General features: G+C 52.1%; 2 protein-coding genes across 5 annotated transcripts in view; both read left to right on the forward strand.

The window, feature by feature from the left end:
- Positions 1-602: 602 nt before the first annotated feature.
- Positions 603-14,676, forward strand: SALL4 (spalt like transcription factor 4). 2 transcript variants are annotated; one of them, XM_074553631.1, is made up of 4 exons: positions 603-807; positions 7,919-10,450; positions 11,045-11,352; positions 12,511-14,676. In XM_074553631.1, the coding sequence occupies exons 1-4, from the start codon at positions 738-740 to the stop codon at positions 12,928-12,930; spliced, it is 3,330 nt and encodes a 1,109-aa protein (XP_074409732.1). In that variant the 5' UTR covers positions 603-737; the 3' UTR covers positions 12,931-14,676. The 2 variants fall into 2 exon arrangements, with proteins under 2 accessions (XP_074409732.1, XP_074409733.1); XM_074553632.1 differs by lacking the exon at positions 603-807 and adding an exon at positions 1,206-1,453.
- A 7,986-nt stretch (positions 14,677-22,662) lies between these two features.
- ATP9A (ATPase phospholipid transporting 9A (putative)) overlaps positions 22,663-26,252 on the forward strand; it is a 47,526-nt gene continuing 43,936 nt past the window's right edge. For all 3 annotated transcript variants that reach the window (XR_012583042.1, XM_074553798.1, XM_074553799.1), the window contains exon 1: positions 22,663-22,958. Coding sequence is in view for 2 of the 3 variants with exons in the window: in XM_074553798.1 (XP_074409899.1) it covers positions 22,891-22,958 (68 nt within the window). In the remaining variant the exon portion in view is untranslated. The remainder of the gene's footprint in view (positions 22,959-26,252) is intronic.

A 26,252-nucleotide genomic window follows, 5' to 3' on the forward strand; every position in this document is an offset into this window, starting at 1 on the left:
TTAACGCAGCCAGCTTAGTGTGGGAAAACACTCTCAAAGCGCTGCTGCCTCAACTTTTTCACACGTGCCTCACGTTTTTACTCGCTGTTAAAAATACTACTGGCTCAGCTTCGCCTGCTTCCCAGAAATCGAGACTTTAAAGAATCCTCAAACAGCTGAACCAAACCAGCCTAATTACGCTCCGTCTGCATCCGCTTTTAAAGCCCCTCCAGCCGCCCTCCCCACCGCGGGACCCCGCGCAGCTCCCGGGGTTCTTCCCTTGCCACCTTATGGAGCGACAAAGGGAAGAATGAGCATTGTCCCGGGCTGCTGCTTGCTTTAGGGGAGGGGGGGAAAAACTCTTTAAAGCACGCTATAAACCGCGCAGGTGAGACAGCAAAGGTGCCGTCGGTGTGCGGGCAGAGAGCGGCGGTGCCCGGTGTTTGTTCAGCGGGGGCGGCCCGGGCTGCCCCGGCCCCGAGGGCTCTCGCCTTTGTCGCCCGCCGGGGCGGGCCGGGCGCGGGGACTACATGGCCCAGCGTGCCCCGCTGCGCGGATCAATGGGGCTGATTTGAATAATCTGTGAGCCCTTGGACTCAGGCCAATCAGCCGTCAGGGACCCATGATAAATCGCAATGCATTATTGATAATAATAATTACTCTGACATGCGCATTCCGCCCAAATTTCCCAACTCTAGGAATTTGTTGTGAAGAGGAAAATAATTGCTACTATTGCATGCTCCCGATGCTGGTGCACCATGTCGCGACGGAAGCAGGCGAAGCCCCAGCACATCAACTCCGAGGAGCAGCCCCCAGATGCTGCAAGTGGTGAGCGCAGAGGGGCGCGGGGCGGCCGCGGCTCCGGGCTCGGCTGGTGCGCGGCGGGAGCGAGCGGCGCTTCCCGGGGCGCTTTTTCACCCTCGTGCTTCGCCCCCCGCGCCTTTCCCCCCGCGGGCTCCGCCGCCAGCCGGCCCGAGGCTCGCCCCGGGTTTTTTTGGGGGGCTGAGCGAGGCGCGGGCTCCGCGTTATTTTCGGGGGGGGTTCGGCTCGGGGCGGCCGCGGAGCGCAGCATTGCCCCGCGATGCTCCGCATTGCCCCGCACGCTCCCCCGCGGCCGCGGAGCCTCCGCCGGTCCCGCGTGGGGCCGCGGCCGCGTGGGAGGGGAGCCCCAGAGGCTCCCCGAGGCGGAGGGAATTGGGGGGATGGCGGTAAAGGGGTGGGGGAGCAGGGGGAGAAATTACAGAGAACTTCGCAGGGCTCGGAAATGGCTCGGGCTGGGTTTCCTCGGCGTGCTCAGCACTTTGTCGGGAGTTAGATGAGAATTTTTGCGGGGCTTAAAAAAAAACAAAACACCAAAAACTGGGTAAAAAGCCTCCACGCTCGGACTATTTTTGTTGGAGATCACAATCGCCCTGGACCTTTTGTAGCTTGACCTCCAGCCATCTTTGATTTCCGACTTCCTAAAATAACTCCGGTGAGCTAATGCGGGGTGTGCGCGAACGCTTTGTATTGGGGCGGCGAGGGGGTCCCGGCACCGCGATCGCTGTCCCGCTTTGGGGGAGCCCGCGTTCCTGGGCCGCGCTGCGGGGAACGCAGAAATCCTGGCCGGAACCGGCCGGGGCTGCCGGGGGAGCGGGCAGGGCAGGGCAGGGGGCACTCGGTGCCGGCCCCACGGGAGCGGGGCTGCCGGAGCGGCATCTCCCGAGCCGGGCATGCGGGGCAGGCGGCTCCCGGCTCTCCCCCGCTCCCCGCGGAGCTCGGACGCTCCCGCCGTGCCCGTGCCGCTCCCGGGCGCAGTGCGGCGGCAGCGGGGCACGTCCCGGCACGGCCGGGCAGAGTTTGCTCGGAGTTGTTGCGGTTGTTGTGCCCAAATGTTCCCGTGTGCCCCCCCAAGAACTTTATTTGGGATCTTTGTTTGTTTTTGGGACTGGTTTTGTTTCCGTGCTTAGAACTGATGAAAACCCATGCGCGTTACGGGAGCTGCTTATTCCCAGCCCGCAGGAGGTTCGGGCTCTTTAATTTTTTTTTTCCCTCCTCCTCCTTCTCTTCTTTGAGTCGAAATGTGCAATTGTTGGGTCCGGTTAATGGTGACTTAAGAAACAGCATGCTGGCCAGAAGGCAATAAATCCCATGTTTAATGCATGACTGTTTTCCTTTGTGCATATGGTTAGGTTGGGGGATGGAGGTGATGTTTCCACATGTAAATCTCTGCCCGCTGCTGGAAAGGCACCTCCGGCCCCGCGCTGAAACAAAAGGGTTAATCACTCCTGATGCGGCGCTGGGGCGGGGGAGGCGTGCGGGAGGGAGGGAGGGAGGATCGCTCCACACCGCGCTCTCCGGGGCAATGGCCAGCTGCTTTTTTGTTATTGTTGTTCGGGCTTTTCCCCCCCCCCTCCCGTTCTCAATTTTAACAACCAAACCCGGGATGAGATCCCTCCGGAGCGCTCGGCGGCCGCCCAGGCCGGGGGAGCTGTGGCTGTGGGGGGATTCTCCCGCTGCTCGTGGGGGGCTGTGGGTTTGGGGGGTCGGGGCCGGTCCCGTCCTGCGGCATCTCCGCTCTCCGAAATGCAACCCGGGGCTGCGGCTCCGGCGGCTCGGACCGCCCGCCAATCTCCCGAATAGTCCTGATATTCCCCGCTCCAGGTGTGCCCGTAAATAATAAGTGATGAAGTTGCATAACAAAGTCGAAATTCCGCAGGGATTTGTCTGGGGCATTAGCGAGGATATACAAATACTCGTAATAATAAAATCAAGCCCTTATCTCCTTTTTTGCAAGTATTCCCTTTTTTCGCAAAGCGATTTGGGACCCACCTCTGTGAACAATGCAGCGGGTTAAAGTGTCCCGCGAACCTGGGGATCCATTAACAGGTCAAAAAATCAGCAGGTGGTCACAGGGGAATAATGCTACATACTGAAAATTAGCATTTCCACAAAGGGCTTGAAAATGCCTATTGTGCCGGATTGCTGCCATTAAAAATCGGATTCATTCTTAAAAATACAGTATCAAACTGCAACTTTTTTTTTCTTTTTTTTTTTTTTTTGTTTTTTCCCCTCAGGGTAAAATTAGCGTAGCTTTGCTTCAATTATATCTCCGGTTCGTGTGCGGAGCTCTGTAGAACTGGAGAGGGCTGTTGGCCGAGGAGAGGTTGAACGAGCAAAGCCCAAGTTTTGCGCTGGTTTATCCTAGGTTTGTTTCGCTTGCCCGAAGCTGCTGTTGGGGCCCGGGAGCCCCGGTGCGGGAGCATCCCCGCCGTGCCCGGGGTGCCGCAGCCCTGGCGAGGGGCAGAGGGTGCCGGGGGCGGCGGGGGGCGATGCCCGGCTTGCTTTTCCTTTTACGTGAGTGAAACATTATATTGGTAGCGGGGATGATGGAGCCCTTTCGCCGCGCTCGGCGGCATGTGACGTTTTGACAGAGCTGCTGCTCTAACCTTTGCCTCCTCCTGCTTGCTGTGGGTGGTAAGTTGATGTCAGGCTCACAATTAGGACTCTCATGCAATTGACCTTGGCAGCGGGGTTTGTGCCGTTTAGCTCGCTCTTAAACACCGCGCGGGTGTTAAGTGTGCTCCAGGTAGGGCCGGGCAGGGCGGGGGGCTCGGAGCCGGCTGGAGCCCCCCCTGTGGGCACCGAGCGAGGTGCGGGGCTCAGGTGGGCCCGGGGGGCGCCGGCCCCGCCCGGGGTGGTGGTGCTGGCCCGGAGGGGTCCGAACGCGGGCCGTGAGTGCCCTCCACCGACCGGCCCGGGCAGCGAGCACCGAGCACCGGGCGGCAACGAGCCCGGCCCAACCCGGCCCTTCACCGACCGGCCCCGGCCCCGGAGCGGGGTGAGCCCTCGGGGCCCAGCGCCTCCGCTTTCCCCGCGGGTTTCAGCGCTGAATTTGCTCGCTCGTTCGCTGTGGTTTGTTCTGTGTTCGGCTGAATATCTCGCTTGAAGTTGTGGATAGGCCAAAGGGGGAATTAGTAAGTAGATAATAAAATAATTGAAACCTTGGGGGAGAGGCTGTAAGGATGTGAAATGGTGATTGTGGGGGAAACGCGTTTCTGCCTCGTTCTTGGGTAGAAAAACGCAGCTGGTGAATTCAGCGTGGAAAGCATCGAGGCCTTTGGAATATCTCTGTAAGTTGCCAGTTGTGCGTTTTACTTACTCAAAAAAGTGATTTTGTCAGAGTTAAAATGCACTAAATGGTGTTTGAGAGTGGGAGAAGGGCGATTTGGGGCAGTTTGGAGCTTTTGGAAGCCCTCTGCTTTGGAGAAGGAGAAAAGCATCAGGGACCCTGCAAGCGACAGTGAGCTGATGGCAGAGGCTTCGTGTCTGGGAGTGAAGGGTGGTAATCAATCCTGAGTTAATTTAAACCGGGGAGGTGCATGGTCTTTGTTAACTTTAAAGTAAAATTGGTCAGATGTAGGCTGTGGGGAAAGGAAGCTCGCCAAAGGTATCAAAATCCTGAATAAAAAAAAGTGGACGGGAAGGCTTGAGTTCTGTTTCATCCCAATTCAAGTGAAATAAAGTTGAGGAAAAAAAAAAGTCGCTATTGGCTTAGATGAGTGGTAGGCCAACAGCACCCTTCTTGAAATCACATCAAACCAGCTTTACTTAACTTCTTTTACTGTTTTCCTTAAAAAAAAAATCATTTGAGCGGTGTGGATTTTATCAGCCTTCCTTGTCGATGACTGCCTTGTCCTACACAATAGTGGATTTTATCCATCCATTTGCCAGTGATTCAATCTAACCCCCCTGCTGGGTTTACTGCATTCTTCTAACTTATTGGATAACTAGATGCTGAGAGATAACATTCCTGAAATTCGGGGGTGGGGAGATAAAAAAACCACAGTAGAAGTCCTGTCCCTGGGAAGCCTTTGGAGAGGGTTAAGTGAAGTGCAGGGGAATTGTGGTGGCAGGGCAGTGCTGGGTAAATCCTCATCGGTCGGTGGGCAGAGCTGCCCTCCTGGCATGGGGAGCCCCGAGTTCAGGCTGTCATTTCATTTGGTGGTAACTGAGGGGCTCTGATGGCAGCACTTGGGCCAGGGAAGATGAGCTGGGTACAAATCAGGATGATTTTCACATAAGCTGTTGGGTTTTTTACAGAAACAGTCAATTGTTCCTTTTGTTATTCCAGGTACTGTAAAATAACCCAGCGTCCTACTTGTGAATTTATCTAAAACCCTTTCTTTAAGGTAAAATAATGCATAACTTCCCTATTTGTCATGCAGCAAGTCGTTTCAGGCTCTGAATTGAATTTATGCAGAGTCCAGCTAATGCTTCACTGTGGCAGAAAGGAGAATGTGTGACAGGGCAGGGCTGCCAGGCTCTGCTGCCCAGCACAGGGACCCTCCGTGCACTGGGGTCTCTTTCTCTGGTGCTCAGAGCCAGGAAAGTCATCAGAGATCCTCAAAATTACAAAAATGAAGAGCTGAAGAGCGTGGGCTGTGCTGGAGATTGGGAAAGGGGCATTGAATTGAGTGTGATCTTATCAGTGCAGAAGTAGAAAAATAAGAAGTATTATCATGGGAAAGGAGATAAATGATCGGATGCTTTGAAGCAGTTAAAGTTTGAGGACTTGTCTAGACATTATCCTGGAATATCTCCTTGGGGGTGGGCAGCAGTGTTTGGTGCAGACATTTCTGTGCCACTGGAAGAAGTAAAAGCTGAGGTTATTTTTTATTACTTTGTGACGTGGAAACAGTGTTGTTCTGCCTGGGGGACGGGACTGGGAAAGCCCCAAACAATTAAAGGATTTGGAAGAGATTTTTATGTTTAAGTATTCCATGAAATCCTATTTTAGTATTCTGTGAAACAGGAAAGTAGTCAAAAACCTCCCAAGTCAGCATAGAGTAGTTCTAGAGGTTTCCTCTTTTTTTTAATCCAGGTGCCTTCTTTCCAAGTATATCTGCTCAGACTCCTGCAAAACGAGTTTAAAATAATCTGTTCTTGATGCTGGTTGACTCTGTTGACCAAGTTCTGAATTGTGCAGTAGTTGTACTTGCCTGCAGGCTGGGTTTCTCTGTGTTTTTAGAGTTAAATCAGCTTTAGAGACATCCCTGTAATGGTATCTGGGGTGGGAAATGTGTGCTGCCATTCTTGTTTCTGTCACTTACAGGAGTTGTTTGGGCTGAAGGGGAAGTGTTTAATTTTCCCTGTTTAAATGGGAGGCATCCGAACATTTTTGACCGTAGCTGTGCTGAGAACTCCCTTCCTCCCCGTTCAAGGACTTGTGCGGGTTTGGATTTATTGCTGTGCACATCGCAGCAGAACAGGCCTCTGATACTTGCGAATTTTTGTTATTGATCAGATGTTTATCTTTACAAATAAACCTTCACATGCGCTTGGTGCCACACAGCATTAAGCGGTTGAAGTTGGCTTTGTTGAGCGCACACAGTGCCCTTGCTGGGGTCAGAAATGGCAGGGGCTGCCATACCCTCCCTCAGGCAGGGTGATGTGCTGGCGTTGTCACCTGGACGTGTCCCCTCCGCGTTCAGGACACAACCAGGTGTGGTTTGGCCTCACCTTGCACAAACCAAAGCCACGAGAAGCTCCTGAGCTTCGCCTGGTCCCACCCTGGGGGCAGCTGGGGGGGCTGGACAGGGGGGGCACCCTTTCCTGAACCCCCTGCCCTGTGACACCCCCGAATGGGAGCAGCTCCATGGGGAGCCCATGGGGGCTGGAGCAGGGGCGTCTGTGGTGACACCCTTCCCTGAACCCCCTGCACCATTGCCACCCCGCAAATGGGAGCAGCTCCATGAGGAGCCCTGGGGGCTGGAGTTGGGGTGTCTGTGGTGACACCCTTCCCTGAACCCACAGCACCATTGGCACCCCCCGAATGGGAGCAGCTCCATGGGGAGCCCTGGGGCCTGGGATCCTGCCCCAGCCCTTTCTGCTCCCCCTCGCTGGGAGTTTTCCCTCCTGCCCTGAGCTCTGCCCCACCTGCAGCAGGCTGGGAGTTTGTTGTTTGAGGGATGGCAAAGCTGAGCAAAAACATCCTGTTTTGGTTATCGTTTCTGTTAACCTCTTGCAGTTCAGATATTTCTCCGATTTTTTTTCTCTTTTTTTTTTGTCCACGTACCAATTCTGCTCAGTCTGAACCGTGCTGTGCTGCTGGTGGAAGGGCAGGAGGGGACTTGGAGCCACCTTGGCTTTCCCTGCCCCTTCCCAGAGTGGGTGAGTGGTGGGGGCAGCTGAAGGAGGCCCCCTGTCAGGTCAGAAATGCCCTGGTGTAGTTTTGTGAGCAGGACTTGTTACTTGTATTATTATTTTAATAATCATGGGTGTCAATGGAGGCGCATACTGGAGTGCCAAGTTCCGGATTTAATCATTCTTTGCTACTGTGTCCGTGTTGAGATTGTTGGTGGGGTGTGTTTGCTTTCAGAGGATTTCACAGTTAATATTGGCCTTGCTCGGCTGTTGTCAGCCCTCTTGGCTTTTGATTACTTTCATAATGGCAGAGCAAAACTCGTTTAGATCGGTACAGTAAAAATTGCTTAAAATTCCTGTGTTAACGATCTTTATGAATTTTTGAGAGATGGTTAACAAAGAATTAGAACCTGAAGTGTAAACAGCAGAAATCATGTGTGGTGTTTTGCTCGGTGTTTCAATGCCTCCTCTGTCCTGGTGTTCCTTTTAAGCTGTGTTGCAGGTGCTGCCTTGCAGAACTGTTCCAGGGGATTTTTACCGGTGTAAAGGGATTTGGAATGAATCTTTTTTTCATTGAGCCTTGTGAGAGTTTTTTTAAAATATGTTTTTTCTTGTAAACTGAACTGAGATTAATATTTATTTTGGGTTGTGAAGGAATTGGCATCAAAACAAAGAGCAGAACTTCAGGTTGATCTGCAAACTTGATTCCAGTGTCTTGTATTTTAATTTACAATTGGGGTGGAGGCAGTGATCTTAACAGTGAATGCTTGGTCTAAATCTGGCAATTAATAATGTGACTTTCTTTTATTTTAAGGGAGTCCACAAGACGTCCCAGGTGATAGAGATGGTGAAATGAGTTCCAAAAGGTGCCGCACGGAGGAAACCAAAATCTGCGAGAAATGCTGTGCAGAATTCTTTGTTCTCTCTGAATTCCTTGAGCATAAGAAAAATTGCACTAAAAACCCACCTGTTCTGATCATGAACGACAGCGAGGGAGCGGTGCCCCCCGAGAGCTTCCCCGAGGCTCCTCTGGGGCCCTTCCCGAGCGACCGCGTGGACGGCAGGGCGCGCAAGGACATTCAGGCCAAGGGCTGCGCTGCCTCCGTGGAAAAGAGAGAAGGAAAAATGGATGCTGAGCCGGTGGGAGGAATGTACCTTAAAATAGAGCCCCCCCTGACGCCTGCGGCCCCCGGCCTGAGCTATCTACCAAAACCCAAGGTACCGAACACTAACGTGACCCTGCAGACCATCCGTGGCACTAAGGTGGCCGTGAACCAGCGGACGTCGGACGCCATCTCCTCCTCGGCGGCCGGGTTCAACGCCATCCCCATGATCCTGGAGCAGCTGGTGTGCCTGCAGCAGCAGCAGCTCCAGCAGATCCAGCTGACGGAGCAGATCCGCATCCAGATCGCCATGATGGCTCCCCACGCCCTGCACCCCTCCATCGCAGCTGCTGCTGACCCGCTCAAGGCTCTGGGTGCCCACATGTCCCAGCAGCTCTCGGCTGCCGTGGCTTTAATCGGACAGAAGGCTGGGAGCCAGAGCCTATCCCTGGAATCCTTGAAGCAAGGAAAACTACCTCATTCTAACACTGGCATTGCGGCCGCCAGCTCGCTGGCTGCTGGGCTCTCCTCCTCCTTCCCCCTGAAGCCAGAGGGGAGCCGCGGCCTGCCCGGCTCCATCTCTCAGTTCCCAAATCCTTTGCTACCTCAGTCCTCCGGCTCGGTCATCTTCCAGAACCCGCTTTCGGCCGTCTCGTCTGTGATGGATTCCTCAAAGAAGGGCAAGGGGAAACCGCCCAACATCAGCGTGTCTGAAAGCAAACCCAACACGGAGGAGCCGTTCTTCAAACACAAGTGTAAATTCTGTGGGAAGGTCTTTGGCAACGACAGTGCCCTGCAGATCCACCTCCGCTCCCACACCGGGGAAAGGCCCTATAAGTGTAACATCTGTGGGAACCGCTTCACCACCAAAGGAAACCTCAAAGTGCATTTTCAGCGTCACAAAGACAAGTACCCCCACATAAAGATGAATCCTTACCCAGTTCCTGAGCACCTGGACAATGTCCCTACCAGCACTGGAATTCCGTACGGGATGTCTGTGCCGCTGGATGAATCCAACCTGATTGTGGACAGCAAACCTCTCCTAACAACTCTGCCTACCTCTGCGGCCAGCGGCACACCTCAGGCCATCTCCAGCCTGGCAGGCATCAAGGAGGCTCTACCTGGTACGTTCTCCAGTGAGCTGCAGTCGAGGCCCTCTCCCGAAAGCGAGGGTGGCTCCTCCTCGTCGGGGGCGGTCGGCCACGAGTCGGGGACGGAGCAGAGCTTGAGCTCACCACAAGCTGCCTGCAGCGTGAGCATCTTCCACGTAGGTGGGTCAAACGAGCAAGGCTCAGAGACATCCAAGCTCCAGCAGCTCGTTGAAAATATCGACAAGTCTACTTCTGACCCCAACGAGTGCCTGATCTGCCACAGAGTGCTGAGCTGCCAGAGCTCGCTGAAGATGCATTACCGCACCCACACCGGGGAGAGGCCGTTCAAGTGCAAGATCTGTGGCCGTGCCTTCTCCACTAAAGGCAACCTCAAAACCCACTATGGTGTCCACCGGGCCAACACCCCCTTGAAGATGCAGCACTCGTGTCCCATTTGCCAGAAGAAGTTTACGAACGCCGTGGTGCTGCAGCAGCACATCCGCATGCACATGGGCGGGCAGATCCCCAACACCCCCATGCCAGAGCCCCCCTGCGACACCGAGGGGGATCCTGCCCTGCCCGAGAAGAACGGAGACATCGGGCGCCCGGAGGAGATCGTGGAAAGCATAGACATGGAAGATGACCTGGACTCTCAGGATGGCCCCAGGAGCTCCTCCAAACCTCCCACTCCCTATGATGCACAATCAGAGTCGCCTGCTGCAGCTGCCTCCTTCTCTGGGGCTGCAGCGCTGGAGAGCCAGATGAAGACGGTGGGCTCCTCGCTGAGCTTGCAGCGGCAGAGCAGTCTGAAGTCCAGCGACAACGGCTCGGCAGAGAGCGATGGCATGACCAACGACTCGTCCTCGGTGGTGGGCGATGCCGACTACCAGAACGGCCGCAGCCCCGCCGCCTCCGAGGCCGCCTCGCTGCAGGCACCGTCCCCGGCCAACAGCCAGGCTGAGAGCGTCAGGTCCAAGTCACCTGCCTTCACCAGCCAGGAGGATTCGGGCACGGGGAGTAAAGCTGAGGGTGCTGAGAACGCTCCTGCGGAAGTGGAAGGGGTTGTGGGAGCTTTGGATTTAACGTACGGCAACATCGGGCGGAAGGTCATCAAGGAGGAGCCTGGGCTACACTTTGCTAATGGAGAATATGGTGAGTGATGCAGAGTGCTGGCAGGGATTTGGGGTGGGGCAGGAGGAAATCAATCCTAAAAGGACCAACAGGAAACAAAACTTCCTCAGCTTTCCCCTCTTCCTGCTCCTCTGTTTGGATAGGACACAGGCCCTGTAAAGTTTTCCTGACTAAGTCAAGCCCAAAATTCTCAGGTTTAACTGCTGCCATCTCCTTAAAATTAATGTAGACTGTGCCCTCTCTGTCTTTCATGGGCTCATTTGACATGTCCTTACAGTTCTTTAAAAATACACCTTTGTGTTTTAAGGGAAAAGTGGTTTTCCCAAGAGTGTGATGTGGAAACCCTGAAATAGTCTGTGGGGTTTTCAGGCTCTGTAGCATTGAGGTTAAGGTTGATCTAAATCTGACCTGAAAGATTTTCTATCTCATAAGCTTATCAACAAACCCAGGGATGAACTGATTGGTTTTGGGGTATCCTAGGAAGTGTGGTGGCCTCTGCAGACGTGCTCTTCAGGCACATACAGCTTCAAAGGCAGGGCCTGGATTCTAAGCCAGGCTTAAGCTTGGAAGCAGAATTAGGCTGGGATATAAGCACCGCTTTTGCTTTCCCTCCAGGTCGCAGCAGTATCCCAGCTGCGTTTGTCAGAGCCCCACCAGCCCTGATAAAAATGGAGCTGCCCAGCGATCGCCCCCTCAGCACCGGCCCCTTCATCGGCCCCCCAGCTCTGTCCCCCGGGGTCGCCCCTCTGCTGGTGCCGCGCCCCAAGTTCTGCCGTCCTGCCAAACAGCACATCTGCACTACCTGTGGCAAGAACTTCTCCTCTGCCAGCGCCCTGCAGATCCACGAGCGCACCCACACCGGGGAGAAGCCCTTTGCCTGCACCATCTGTGGGAGAGCCTTCACCACCAAGGGCAACCTGAAGGTGGGTCCTGTCTGTTGTCATCTCCTTGGTCTGTGAGACTAACGCTGGGGATTAGAAACTAGGGTTTCTGATATTTGACCTGCCTCTGAGGCAGCACTGATTTCTCTTAGTTCCTCGAATACTTACTTGTGACCCTTGTCTCCTTCCTGAGTTTCTCCACACAGTTTTTTGTGTAAGTGTTACTGAGATCACCCTCGGGTCTTTGCTGCTGTCCTTGACTTTCCTTTTGGGATGGAAGGGGAGGCTTAGCCCTCACTAAGCAGATTGCTTTCTTTTTTAATTTGGATTTGGATGTGTCAAGACATAAGCATTTCATAGACTGCTACAAAATGCTGCCTGCTGAGTAAATGCATTACACTGCACTGCTTGAAATTTTGAGAGATGAGGAGGGATAAACTGGGATAATCCTGAGATGGCACAAAGTGCTTGGGGATTGTGGCTAAGCACATGCTGAAGAAGTGCTGTGAGTCTGTCCTTCTGCCAGATGAATCCATTTGCCCCATGAGGGATTCAGCTCTCTCACTTGCACAGAGGCTTCTCCCTCCCTGTGAAAACCTCTTCAAGCTCTTCAGTCCTCTTGCACAAATACTGAAGGGGAGAGAAAACACTCCAGTGTGTGAGCAGTGCCTTGCTGGAAGCACCAGCAGAATGTGGTGTGGGAGATTTCAGCTTAAATGAACCTCTCTGCCAAATTACTTGGTGTTTTTTTTCATTACCCAGAATTTTTTCAGCATGGTCTGTTTGCAGCAGATAATGTGGTTTCTGTTTTGCGGGCAGAGAGGGTGTCTTTGCCAACAGCACTTATTCCAAGTGTAAAACACAGTCCTCCAAGCCCTCTAGCAGCCAGCTCCAGAGAGCCACGGTGATGTCAGGCAGTGAATGACTGTGTCTGACACATGCCACGAAGGGAACTCTGACGTGAGCCACCCAGCTCAAATATTTACCTGAATGCAAACAGAGCAAGCCTGACTTCCTTGGGCCACTTGGCTGCAAGCACAGTAGAATTTGGGTCTGCCATGGAAGAGCTGCAGAATTAACGATTCTCTTTGCAAGCCTGACTTCTTTGGGCCACTTGGCTGCAAGCACAGTAGAATTTGGGTCCACCACGGAAGAACTGCAGAATTAACGATTCTCTTTGCTTTCCCCCCTCTCCGGAAGGTCCACGTAGGAACCCACATGTGGAACAACTCAGCCAGGCGGGGCAGGCGCCTGTCCATCGACAACCCCATGGCCCTGCTGGGCAACGACCCCAAGAAGGTGTCGGAGATGTTCCCCAAGGAGATGGTGGCGCCCTCGGTGAGCATCGACCCCGCCGTGTGGAACCAGTACGCGGCCGTGCTCAGCAACGGGCTGGCCGTGAAGGCCAACGAGATCTCGGTGATCCAGAGCGGGGCCCTGCCCGCCCTGCCCGTGCCCCTGCCCGGGGGCTCGCCCCTGAACTCTGCCCCGGCCGCCAAGGCAGAGCCGGCCCAGGCTGGCGCTGCCGAGGCGGAGAAGGCGGGCGCTGCTGCTGCAGACAGTGTGCCAAAACACCAGTTCCCTCTCTTCCTGGAGGAGAACAAAATCGCCGTCAGCTAAGGACTCGACAGGAGCTCGCCTACAGAAAGAACAAATATATATAGACACAAACGTATATTTTTAAGAGATTCCACTTCGGCCTCCTATTTTCCTATTGACGTGCAAATGATTTTATGGTTGTCTTTGTAAGAGTTGCCCAGAGTACAATCATGATATTGCTTTGCAAATAGTAATTAATAAAGAATAGGATTTCCTTCTATTTGGAAAGATGCGGGTCTTGCAAAGTAGTTCTTACGTGTGACTTTAATGTGTACAAGCCTTACAGAAGTTTCTACAACTTGAAATTCCAAAGGTTAGAATATTTACCTCTTTGTTTAGAGTGATAATGGGGGTTTTGAAGAGAGTGGAAACAACCTACTGTTGATGGAAAAGCTTCTATTTACTGATGAGAAATGGAAACTATTGATGCGGGTAAATATCCTAGAATGTCTGCCACCCTCTTAGAGTTTTTCTGTTTGGATTTTTGGCTCTGTGTGGTTTCTGAATGTACTTTTTCTTAATAATTGCTATAAAAACTACAAAGTTGTTTTTTTAATTCCTTTGGTTTTTTGCCTCAGAAGTTCTATGAAAAGCAAGTTGCTGTTTTTCTTTAGTCACTGCTCCTAAGTAATTAATTCTTTGTGTTGTTGACTGCTGCTTATTTAATACTACTACTAGGACAGTCCTTCAAGTATAGTGCCAAAATTCCTGCTTCCAAAGATGTGCAGTTTTTCCTAGATGTTTTATTTCAATACCAAGAGCCCCAAACAAGCATGGGTGGGTATGTATATACTTTTTTTTTTTTTGTTTTGTTTCCTCTTGAAAGGGAAGACTTGCCTTGGGAAGTCAGGTCTGAAAGCTCTGCAAGGAATCTCAGGTGACTGTTGCAATTTGCCATGGGAACTGGTTTCCTTAGCAAGAGACTTTTTGTTTTTATTTTTTATTTTTCGTTTGGGTAATTTAGGAGATCAGTCTGTGTAAACCTGTATTTAAATATGAAGTATTCATGCTTAGGTTAAATGTTTTGTGGGTTTTTGGATGGCATTCCTACTCTGGTCATTAAGGTTTTTTTGGTGGTCTGTGAGCTTGCATTCCACCAAAATGGGCATTAATGACCCTCGTGTGTTGTATGAAGGTTGCTGGGATAGTCATCTGGATTCTAAGTTATCTACCTCATTTTTTTCCTTTTGTAGTTGTAGTGTCTATTTTTTCTAATAATGACCACTGTAATGACTGAGATCCAAGCAGATGCTTCCATGCACTATGTGAAACCAAAACCTGTTGTATTATTAGTGGAAGCAGCTGAGGAGTTGCTGGACTGACCTTTCACTGTTCCTCGAACGCCTGCTGGAACTGGATGTGCAGTGGGATCTGAACCAGGCTGCAAAGGGAGCGTTTGGTGTGGAAGGACTGAAGGAGGGAGAGAAACCTGGCTGTTGGCTGCAGGAAATCTTCAAGTCCAGTCTCTTGTGGAAGGCCCCAAAAATGCAGATTTACCAAAAGTTTGTGTGATGTTGTTGCACCTGATTTTGCTGATGATCTCTGTATGCCGAGTTGTGCCTTTCCTGCTGGACTCGTGGGTAAGAACATACCAGTACCTGTTTACACTGTAAAATGGATATTGTTACATAGACCACGCAAAAGGCATCCCAATTGTCACATTTCTACATTGTGAATGTATGACTTGGAAGAACTCTGTAGTTTTGAGTATCTACTGATGCGTTTCTGTTGACATTTTTGAGAATAAATTTTGGGATGGCTTTTTCACACTTGGTGCTGAACGTTTTTCTGGCAAAAAGCTTTTAGTCTGCTGAAGAGTGAGTTCAGGAGGCGGCATGCTGCTTCACTCCAGGGACCTGAAATCCAGTAGCCAGAGCTGGGCTTTAGCTCATTGCTTAGAACAACAGGGGCTAGGGAGTTGTGGAGGAGTTGGAGATCCATTCCTCAGGAACAGCTGGGGTTTGATGGAAGGCTTGGGATGTGCCAGGGATGTTGATTTCCCCACTAGAATAGAATGACAGGAGTATGTGCAATCATTTTTGTACTGTGATCATCCTACAAAGGGAAAAAGAATATTAAGTTGTCAAATTGCCAGCGCCTGAAGATGCTGGCTGCATGGAAAAGGGATAAATAACTTCCCCTAAAGAGCAAAGAAAAACAGTTCTGAGAGCAGCCCTGATAAAATGGAAGAGTGCTGAGATCCTGATTCTGGCAACAAAATCCAGAAAATGTCTTTTGCCTTTGGGAGGCAACAGGGGAGGAAAAGGAAGCCCTAAAGCTGCACCTTTCCAACATCAGAGCTGCCTGATTGTGGTGCTCCTTGCTCAGTCCTTGGGAATGCAGAGAGGCAAAACCAAATGCTTTCTCATCTCTGCCAAGCTCTGAAGGGAGGTGTAGGGGAGGACAGGATGAGTCTGAGGAAGTTCTGTCCCTGACAGTCATGGGTTGGATTTCTGGCCAAGCTGTGGGGCTCTGCTGCCTTCAGGTGGGTTATCCAGCAGGGTGGACAGTGAGGGGAGATGAGGAGGGAAGGAGTTTGATAAAGCCTGAGTGCTGCTCTAGAACTAAGCAGCCAGGAAGGTGCTGGCACAGCAGGGCAGCATGAGGCTGTGATGGGGGAATGGGTCAGGCTGGGCTGTGCCTGCCTTGGGGCAGAGCCTGAATGCTGTGACCTGGCCTGGGGCGCTCAGGGCTTGGCTCTCCTGGCTCTGGCACTCAGGGCTCTGCTCTCCAGGCCGTGTGCCAGGTGCTGGCTGTGACAGCCTGGTGACAAGGCAGCTCCAGGCTGGAGCAGGGTGAGATCCCTGGCTAAGCCAGCAAGTCCTGGATCTTCCCACAGCTCCTGGGTGGCAGGTAGGACCTATCTGAGCCTGTCCCCACAGCAGGAGCTGGGCCACAGGGACGTTCCTGCTGCAGGGACAGTGTTTGCAAAGCGAGCTGGGGATTACCTGCTCTGCCATGTGTGAGAGCTGAACCCACGCCTTGGGCGAGTCAGTGTGCTGGAACTGCCCGCAGTGGCAAGTGTGCTCAGCTCCCAGGAACAGCTACAGTGGCATCTCAGCAATTACAAGAGACAGCTGATTGTGCTGTGGCCTTGCTGATGTGGCTCAGGAGCGAGATTACAGAGCTGCAGCTGCAGTGGTGTGAGCACAGTGAGCTCGGTGTGGGCACTGTCTCTGCTCATCAGCCTCTCGTCTTGCCTGGAGGAATGACTTGTTGGTCTTTGTTATTGCTTGCTTTGCCCCTCACTCAGGATTTGCAGGCTGTTGCTGGTGTGTAAGCAGCAGATGTGCTTGCATGAGCTAAGGTTAAAATCTGGCTTGTTTAAAATGTCAAATTTGAACTTAAACATTGCATTGCTTAAAACAAAAACCTGAACAGTAAGTAAGTACATTTGCTTTACCTTATTGTATTACCTCAGGTATTCCTCTAAGGAAATATTTCTCTTAACCTGCCCTTTCTGTTCAAAGCTTCCCAAAAAGTCGGTGGGAACTCTGAGGAGGGAATTTGACAATTGTAGGTGAGCAGCTCAGGGCTGAGCTCAGTGAGGCTGATTTGCCTTTCCACAGCTGGCAGTGCAGGAAGGACCTGGCTGAGGTGCTTGAACTGATGGGATGGCAGAGAGGGGCTGAAACAACAGGAAAGAGATGAGGATGACATTAATTTTATTTTTATTTTCTGTTGAAGGCCACGGTGCTCGTGGCAGGGTTTGCAGCCTGGAGTCAGGGAAGGTGATCATTTCTGTCTGCAGAGACAGAAAGCTGCCCTGCTGTCTGTGTGATCCCCAGAGTTCCTGCTCAGAGCTGAGGCTCTCTTGGTGCTTTTGTGGCTGAGTGCTCAGCCCAGAGAGCTCCTCTGTGCCTGCCCCTGCCCTGCCTCCCTGCTGGCCCGGCTGTGCTGAGTGCTGGCCTCACGTGTTTGACTGCAGCTCACATTCACCACTGACCTAGAAAAGCTCCTGGCACCGCACAGCCACAGCAGGACAGGAAACAGCTCAGAGGCACAGAAAGAGCCAGCAATTACACACTCCTGGAGCCTATTACCCTGCTATCTATTTTGTTATCATGGCTCCTGCTTTGTGCACATTGAGTTCACTGCACATAAGGGGCTGTGTCCTTTGCAGCGTTCTGATTGCTGCTTTATTGGAAAGCTTGTTTGTTAGTGCCTGTTGTAAGTGATTTTGTGCTGGACTCCCAGCCACTCTCTGGCAGCATCACTCTCCTTTTAAACTTCTTTATTGACATATCTGATTATCACATCTCACAGGCCAAAGAGTCACTTCTCTGACTCAATTGCTTCATGCAGAAAGGGGAGTCTCAAGTCAGAATGAGAACAGGTGGATCTCATCATGGGCCTTGTTTTCCATACTTGGCTTAGGCAAAATCCAGACATGACTAAACATTTGTGTAAATGACTCTCTAAAGAAAACTAAAACCCCACATCCAGTAAAATTCACAATATCTATTAAATATATAGCATATAGTAGCATATATTTAATATGTTATTAAGTATATATGTTTATTTATTTGTCCCCAGCCCAGAGCTCTGAGTGCCACCTCCAGGGATGGGCTCTCCAACCCTCCCTGGGCAGCCCCTGCCAAGGCCTGAGCCCCCTTTCCAGGAGGGACAAAACTGAGCAAACTGAGCTGAGTCGAACACTCAGATTATGAACCCATGGGAATCTGAGGGCCAGGGACACAAACCATGGTGTGCTGTGAACAGAAGGTGATGCAGGAAGAATGTGTGGGGAAAAGAATGACAAATAACCTGTATTCTCAGTGTTGTGATACAGAATCAGTCCTGAAATCCTCTGTTCACTGCTTCTCCCTGGCTCTGCAGCCCTGTGCATGATGACAGAGCATGTTTGTAAATCAGGTTACCTGCGTTGGCTTCACAGCCCTGCACAGTCCTGTCCATCCACTTGGCAAAGTTTGTTTTAGAAAAGTTTGTCTCCATGCAGTCTACATGTTCAGAATACCAAAGATAACTTTATTTTTTTTATTTTTTGACACGCTGTTTTGGTTCTCTTTCCCATGAAACCAGTTTGATTACTTAGGTCCTGAAAGTTCAGCACACATTCAGGTGATTTGCTGCCTCAGGGCACCTAAATTTCTGGGTGTATTAAAAGTACTCCACCCCTCTCAAGTCCCAAAGTGCAGATTTGAAAAACATCAGATTCCTTCATTAATTATTCTTCTGTCTCCCCCTAAATTCTTCCAGTCTTAAATGACAAAATAACTGCATTATGTAGGAATTTTGGGGGTTTTTATGTTTTATAAAGGTTGCACATATGAAATGTGTAACAAATATTTTCATTTTATGGCCTTACATTTTTTATCACACTCACAGGAGGTGTAGCACAAAAACAGTATGGCAAGAATTCACAAAACAGCTACAGCTAATAGCCAGATCATGTCAAGAACTAACAAAATACAAACATAAACTAAAAGTGGGAGTGTATTTGTCTAGAAAGCCTGTTTCTTTCTTCATTTCTTAAGCTGACAGCTGTCCTAGCTGAACGACAGTTTGACTATTACAGTTTTAAAAATTAGGTGCTAAAGGGTTGTTTTCTTCTTGATCCACAACATATAATTATGCGAGGCAGAAAAAGATCCTACACAAAGACTGCACTTCCTCAGAGCAGTATCTGCTCTGAAACTTCATTATGAGAATGCCAAATGTTCCCCGCACAGCAGAGCCCATGGCAGTGGGAGCTTTATTGTAGTTTCCCTTAGCAAGTGTTGATGGATTTATGGAGGGCTTCATTAAATATCGGCTTAAAGGATATCCGCTATCGCCCACTTGTCAAAAGCCAAAATAATATCAAAGCCATGGGTGCAGCTCGGGGCTGCAGGTGTTAACAGTGCTCACTAATCTGGGAGTGTTTCAGCCCCCAATTAGTGGCAGGGCTCTTGTCTGAGCCCAGCCCTCTCAGAGATAAATTTCCAAGATGAATGCATCCCGTGGAGGCTGAGGGCACTTGTACAGCGATCCCACCCTGCTGATGGCTCCTGCTGGGCTGTCCCAGCTCGGCTTGTGCTTCCCTGCGTGCCTTGAGAGGCTCCCTGGAACAGAGCCTGGCAGAGTTAGGGAATAAAGCAGGGATTTGTTAGAGGGCCTTAATGGATACACCTTGGGCAGTGCGAGAGCCTGGCCAAGCCTACACCCGAGATGGACGGTGAGTCACGAGTTCTCACACTTTTATAAGTTTTGGTCCATTTCCATATTGGGGTTAATTGTCCAATCCCAGCTCCAGGTTCTGCAGTCCCATCTTCCCAGATTGCTCTCCTCGATTCTTTGTTGTTTACACTTTTGGAGCTTGAAGCTGCAACAGTGTCCTTGGTTCTGGGGATGGAAAAGGTTGGTTCTGTGTGACTGAGCTGTGAGGAGAACTGCTAACACTTTATATGCAGTTCAGAGTTATGTACCAATGCAGTACAGAATCTGGAAAATATGAAAGCTGAAACTCTGGGCAGCACCTGGCTCTCAGTGCTCCTTCCAGCAGTGGCTGCGTGTGTGTGGAGAGCTGGGAATGGGCAGCTTTGGCAGGTTTGCTCTGATTCTGGGGGATTGAATGCCCCAGCCCAGGCTCTGATTCTGGGGGATTGAATGCCCCAGCCCAGGCGCTGATTCTGGGGGATTGAATGCCACAACCCAGGCGCTGATTTGGGGGATTGAATGCCCCAGCCCAGGCTCTGATTCTGGGGGATTGAATGCCCCAGCCCAGGCTCTGATTGTGAGGGATTGAATGCCCCAGCCCAGGCTCTGGTTCTGGGGGATTGAATGCCACAGCCCAGGCTCTGATTCTGGGGGATTGAATGCCCCAGCCCAGGCTCTGATTTGGGGGGATCAAATGCCACAGCCCAGCCCTGTCTCAGTGCTGCTTGAGGATCCATGATGTGTCACAGCACCAAGCTCTTTGCCTGACACTGTGGGAGTGAGTCAGAGCCCAGGGAATTATCCCAGTGCAGAGCCCAGTGCTGCCCCTTTGCCCTTGGCAACCAAAGCCCTTCTCCTGCCTTCCTCACCAACGGGGCAGCTGCAAACACAGCCCTGGAACAAAGCTGCAAATGCCATCTGCAACGGGCTGTGCTTCCAGACAAAGGGGTGCACCCTGGTGTTTGTGAAACTTGCACTTATGGGATCAGATAAGAACAGGTACAAAGAATAATGGCACAACTCGGGCTGCCTGTGGAATTATAAACATTTTGTTCAACCAGTCATACACCCTTAGTCTGAGACAACTCCTTAGATGTCAGAATTCTCTATATTTTGATATTCATAGTTAGGGAAAAAAAATAAACCCAAAAGTAGTTCCAAAATGGAATTAATCTTTCAGCTTATAAGAAGTCAAACAGGATATAATTATTATGACTTTCCTCTGTGTTCATCAGGAAAAATACAATAGTCCTATGCATAAAATACCCAATTATTTATTTACTAGGGAAATGTAATGGAACAAAATTTATAGCATATTGTACTAAACAGGTAATGAGTACAATTTGTAAATGCATTGTTAGAACCACCCATCCATTGTTTGAGTGGGAAACTGGCACCAGGACTTGCTCCCCAAAATACAATTTATTCACATGTTGTTTGATCAGTGGAGCTCAGAGACCTGGGTGCCTTTGAGGATCAGGGGGCCCTGAAGGCTTCAGGTGTGGGTGAGAAATTGGTGTCATGGTCAGAGAGCAGGGGGCAAAGCCAGGGGACAAGGAGGGGACAGAGCTCTGCACCACGGAGCTGAGGGGGAGAAAGGCAGGAGATGAGGCAGCAAGGCTTCCAAAAGCAGTGGGGAACTGTGGCAGAGACTGAGGGACACAGGAATTTCTGGTTTGATTAAGATGCACCGGCAGCCAGGTATGTCCATAGGCTGGGCTTTGCCAGGATCAGCTTCCATTTGTCTGTGTGAGCCTGAGCCATGGGAGACTCATCAAACACAATCCTGCTGGCAAGGCAGGGGTGCTTGTGCTGCCTGCTCAGGAAAAGGCCTTTAATCACCCCAGTCCACAGCCTGGTGCTTTCATCCAACCTCTGTGCTCAAATGGGGCTCAGCCTTGGACTTGCCAATGAACCATTCCTGGGCTAAAAGGGATTGATGGGGTGCAGTGGTGAGAACTGACAGAGTCTGAGGGGCTCTCCCTACAGCACAACCTCAGAGGGGCCACACGGCCCAGCTCTGGTTCTAAGATAAATCCCTTGCTGGGATCACAAGGAGGGATATAAAACTGCTTGCTCTGCTGTTAATTTAATCATCTGGGAGAAAAAAAAAACCCAAACCAACATAGATAATGATTTAAAATTATGGAAAATAGTTCCTTTTAGTTAGCAGTGGTGCAATATTAATTCTGGAGCTTGCAGGGCTGCTTTGTGAGGCTGAAGTTCTGTGCTTGCAAAAATAGAGCATCAAAGCAAGCCAGTGGCATCAGAAAAAAACAAAATCAGTTTATTTCAGTTGATTTAACAATTCTAACTTCTCAGACTGAGGCTGGAGGTTTTCCCTTGGGCATTCCTTCTCAACAGGAGAATGAAAATCAAAGGCTTGGAAACCAGGAGAGCTCATACCTGCTGTGAATGCTGCTGAGATCACAAGTGGAGCCTTCCAGCAAAGCAAATGTTGTGCCAGAAATATGCCAAGGAGTGGGTTTAGCCCATTGGGCTACAGCCTGGTCTAGACCCTCCAGAGTGATTTTATAACTAAAAACCAAAAGTGTCTCAATACAAGGCAGAAAACCAGTGTCTATAAGGAGGCTTTGAGGGGTTTTCTGGCTCCTCAGATTCTGTGTAAGGCTACAGGGCCTCTCTTTGCTCCTCCTGTAGCATTTCTGGGACTGAGTCACCTTGCAGCAGTCAGTGGTTCCTTCTCCCACGTTCTTGGATGTTGGAGTGGGGCAGGAATGACCTGGAGGGGCTTCAGCTGCTCCATGTAAAATCAAATAGCCTAAAAATCAATCCTACAACCAGTTTTTGTAACAAGACAGCCCAAGTTAGGATGGCATTGGAAATATCTGTCTGAACAGTACTGGTGCCTGAAACTGGTGTAACTCTTCATTGTCTTGCTGAAACGTCCTCATTGCAAAATGCCAGGATGACTCTGCTTCAACTGTAAGGGAGAACATTAAATGACAGTTGCAGTTTTTGTGCTGCTGTAATCCATAGTGTAACGAGATGCCTGAAATCAGAACCACAAGTGCTGGAGCAATTTGAGCCTGTATTTGCAGAGGACATCTGAATTTGGATCCAGAAAGGAGCATTGAGAGGAGGGGGTGAAGGTCACGGAGCAGGCAGGGAGGGAGCAGCAGGAGCAGCGATGCCATCCCTGTGCCGCGGGTGGGGTGCGTTACAGGAGGGGAGCTGAGCCCGCAGCTGCGGCAGGCAGAGCGCAGAGCACACCGGGGTTGTGGCAGAGCACACCGGGGTGAGGTGTTGGTCTCGGGCCGGCCAGGAGCTGCTGAGGCTGCGAGAGAACGGGAAACGGGCGCGGAGCGCCGGGGAAAGGGCACAAGGGGTGAAGGGCAGAGCAGGTGACGGCCGGGGACGGGGCTGGGCGGGGCAGATCAGGGCGGGGCAGATCAGGGTGTGGCAGATAAGGGCGTGGCTGGGCGGGGCAGATCAGGGTGTGGCAGATCAGGGTGTGGCAGATGAGGGTGTGGTGGATCAGGGCGGGGCAGATCAGGGTGTGGCAGATCAGGGCGGGGCTGCCCTGCCCGGTCCGGGGCGGAGCGGACCCGACCCTACCCAACCCCACCTGGCCCCTTGGAGCCGCCGGGTGCCGGCGCTCGGGGCCGGGCCGGCGGAGCATCCCTGGCCGCTCGGTGCGGGGAGCGGCGGGGCGGAGCCGGCGGCGGGGCGGGCGCGGCACCTGCGTGCTGGGAGCCGGCGGCGCCGGGCCGGCCCCTCGGCGGTGCCGCCAGACGGCGGCGGCCGGGCTGGGCGCTGCCGGCAGCCGGAGCATCCCCGCTCCGCCCCGCAGCCGCGGCCATGACCGACAACATCCCGCTGCAGCCGGTCCGGCAGAAGAAGCGCATGGACAGCAAGCACCGCGGCGGGTGAGCGGCAGCGCGATCCCGGGGCGGCGGCGGCGGGGCCGCGCTCGGGATACGGGGACGGGGGCGGCGGCGGCCCGAGCCCGGGCGGGAGGAGGAGAGAAGGAGGATGAGGATGAGGGGGATGAGGGGGAGGCAGGCGGGCGGCGCTGACAGGTTGCTCCTGACGCCATTGCCGCGGCACGCCCGGCGCACGGCAGGATGCGGGCGGGCTGCGGGAGCGGGGACAGCCCCGGCGGGAGCGGCCCGGCCCGGCCCGGCCTTCAGCGCCGGCAGAGCGGACACGGCGGGGCAGCAGCGCCCGGAGGGGCCGGGCCGGGCCGGGGCCGTGTCACCGCGGCCGTGTCACCGCGGCCGTGTCACCGCCGCACCCGCCCGGCTCGGCTCGGCCCGGTTTATGCTTGTCATCGTCCATCCCCGCTGTGCAATCAGCCGGGGCTGGAGATCCCCCGGCCTCGGCTGGGAGGAGCGCAGGAGCATCCATCGGCGGTGCGTGTAACAAAGGCCCGGCTCCCATTTACTGTATCAGCTCGGCAATACAATATCCTTGGTGGCGATGTCGCCGTAGCCCGGGCTTGCGATGCGTTCCTAAAGGAGACGTAGGGAAGTGTTTATACCGGTGTGCCCATGCAGGAAGTTAAATAAGGAAAATGGTTTTCCAATAGTCTTCCATTACGAAACCGCATCACTGTGCAGACAGGTTGGTTGGCACACAGCAGGGTGTACGTGGTATCCGAGTCACCTGGCTGTCAATTAGCACAGCATTTCATTCCTCCCTGGAGAATTTGGGGTTTTTAAATGTGGCGAGTGATGTTAGCAAAATAAACCAAAATATCGAAAGAAATCTTCACTGTTAGAGCAAGGGGAAATATACACGTTTGCCTTGTTTATGTTTTGGTTGGTAGTTTGTGTTCAGAGCCCTGTAGCTGACATCGCTTACACAGTTCATTCAGCATTAGGTGTTTTCCTTGCTGTCGGGTTGTTGCTGGTGCTGTACCCGGGGCAGGGAGGTGTGTGTGATGCAGCAGCAATCGCGGTGCCTGTGTCACATGCACTGCTGAGCAAGTGCCACAAGGTGCAGCCACCACGGCCTTGCCTTTGGTGACGTGATTGAAGGGAGCGGGGAGAGGTGAGGGCCTGGGAAATTTCTCCAAGCTGCTCGAATGGATTCTGTTCCTGGAGTTCTGTAATCTCCAGCAGGAGCCTCCTGGGTGTTCAGTGTGGTTAGTGCTGCTAGCAGAGCCTGCCCTCAGCTAACCCGAGCCATGGGTCATTGCCTGGGGATCCTGCCTGATTAGCAGCCACTGAGAGGCTTTCCAGTGCTGGCAAAAATTCCAGCGGCCGGGAAGGAAGCTTGCCTAGGGCTTTTACTCAATAGCAGTTGAAATAAATTGGATTTGGGGTTTCTGTTCGGTGCAGTAATTGTTTGGGGGTGGGATTTGTCATACATGAGGAACCCTTGTTTTAGTGATGTGATCTCTTGGTGTTTGATCAAGCGATGGATAGCAAAGCATTGAAGTCAAGCCAATCCAAACCAGCGTTAGAAACCATAGAACAAATCATCCAGCAAGTGGAGGGGTCCCTGGTGTCACAGCCTGGAAATCCTAGGCCATAATCAAGGCCTCTTTTCTTCTGTTCCCTCTGAGGAAAAACCCACACTAAAGCATCCAATTTATGTTCCTCGATGCATATGAAAACCAGGATGGGCAAGTGTTGATGGGCTTCACTTTGCCATAGCCCCAGCTGGTTCCTACTCTGGGGGTCCCCCAGCAGTGGGAGTGACTTTTCAGACAGATTTTTGTTGGTGTGGTCTCCTGGAGTGGGGAGCAGATTTCTGGTCATGAACGTCTCTATAGAAATCTTGTGGTTTGTTAAAATAAAAGCAAGAAATGGCTAATTCACCTGTAGGGCAGGTGCCATCCAGCAAGGCTTTCATTTACCTCGGTTTCTGGCATGCTTTGAAAGGAAGCCAGGGAGGCGCTGGCTCGGGAGCCTTGCAGAGATGAGTGATGGCTCAGACAGCTCAGCTCTGTGCTGGAGAGAACCACGAGCTTAAAGAAGTGAGTGGGAGAGTGGGGATCTGTTCCTGAGCACAGCTTCAGAGGGGCTCCCACCAAGGCTGAGCTCTGAATTCCCGTGCTGTGCCATGAATTCAGCCCTGTTCATTCCGAGGCTTTGCATCGCTCTGGAGCCCTGTGAGCACTGTGAGGAGGGAGGGAGGGATGGCAGGGCTGCAGCAGCCCTGGTGGGGTGGCAGTGAGCCCGAGCTGCCCAGGGCCCAGTCCTGCAGGGAGGAGCTGCAGGTTCCTGGAGCACCCCGGGTGCTCTGCTCAGCACATGACACAAATTCCCCCCTAAATAGCTCATGGTGTCAGTGCTCAGTCCTGCAGGGCTCCTTTTAAAGCAGCAAACCGCTGTGCTCATGCAGCTGCTGTGTGGGAAAGGCCTGGCTCCAGAGCTGCAGGGGAAGGAGAGGGAAGGAGGAGCTTTGCAGGAACACTTGCTGAGGCTGTAAAGCCATTGTGCTGCCTGTGTACTCTGGCTCTGTTTAAAATGGCAAATTCCATCTCAGAGCCAGCAGAGAGGGACGGCAGCTCCTGCCCTGGGAGAGCCTGTGTGGGTGTGCCTTGGCACGTGCAGCCTGGGGCTGGGCTGCCTTCCCACAGCCTGGGCATTGCAGGAATTGCAGCTCCCCTGCCCCTCCAGAGCCACACCAGCTGCATGGCCTGCAGAGGGAATGTTCCAGAGTGTTCCACCTGCAGTGTCTCATGGGCAGGTGCATTAAAGGGTGAGGTGGTTGCATGACTCTGGTTTTCTTTAGCCATGGAAAATTTATCTCCTCCTTTTGGAATGCTGTCATGTGGGGGTTGGTTTGTGTGTTAAAGGTGCCAAGCATGGCCCATGAGGGTCACAGAAACGAAATCTGAGAAATGGGCTGGGTTTAGAAGTGACTAAATATGCCAGTGAACATCAGCACCAATTTGACAAATGCCACCTCAGAACAGGTTTGGTTGTAGGTTTGCACACCTACAAAAGTGGCACTTTTTTCCTACTGGGTTTGTTTTACATGGGAGTATTTTTTATTTGATCTTCAAACACTTCTCTGTCAAACATTTATAAATAAAACCTGCTTCTTGCTAGTGCCTGTTCACCTGGCAACTGGCAATCACTCTGCTTGTTCCTGCCTCTTACATCACCACTGGGAACGTGGTTTTGTGAGCAAACATAATCCCAGGTGAAGTGCAGAGCAGACCTGTTCTTCAGTTCCTCCTGTTCATTGGGATCCCCCTGCAGACT

The sequence above is a fragment of the Zonotrichia albicollis genome, chromosome 17 (assembly GCF_047830755.1).
Source record: "Zonotrichia albicollis isolate bZonAlb1 chromosome 17, bZonAlb1.hap1, whole genome shotgun sequence".
Lineage (NCBI taxonomy): Eukaryota > Metazoa > Chordata > Aves > Passeriformes > Passerellidae > Zonotrichia > Zonotrichia albicollis.

Bases quoted from the DNA above. Each gene is read 5' to 3' on its own strand.
- SALL4 (XM_074553631.1), top strand. From the start codon at position 738: ATGTCGCGACGGAAGCAGGCGAAGCCCCAGCACATCAACTCCGAGGAG. The intron at 808-7,918 runs GTGAGCGCAGAG...TTTTATTTTAAG, and splicing joins GCCCCCAGATGCTGCAAGTG to GGAGTCCACAAGACGTCCCA. The intron at 10,451-11,044 runs GTGAGTGATGCA...CTTTCCCTCCAG, and splicing joins CTTTGCTAATGGAGAATATG to GTCGCAGCAGTATCCCAGCT.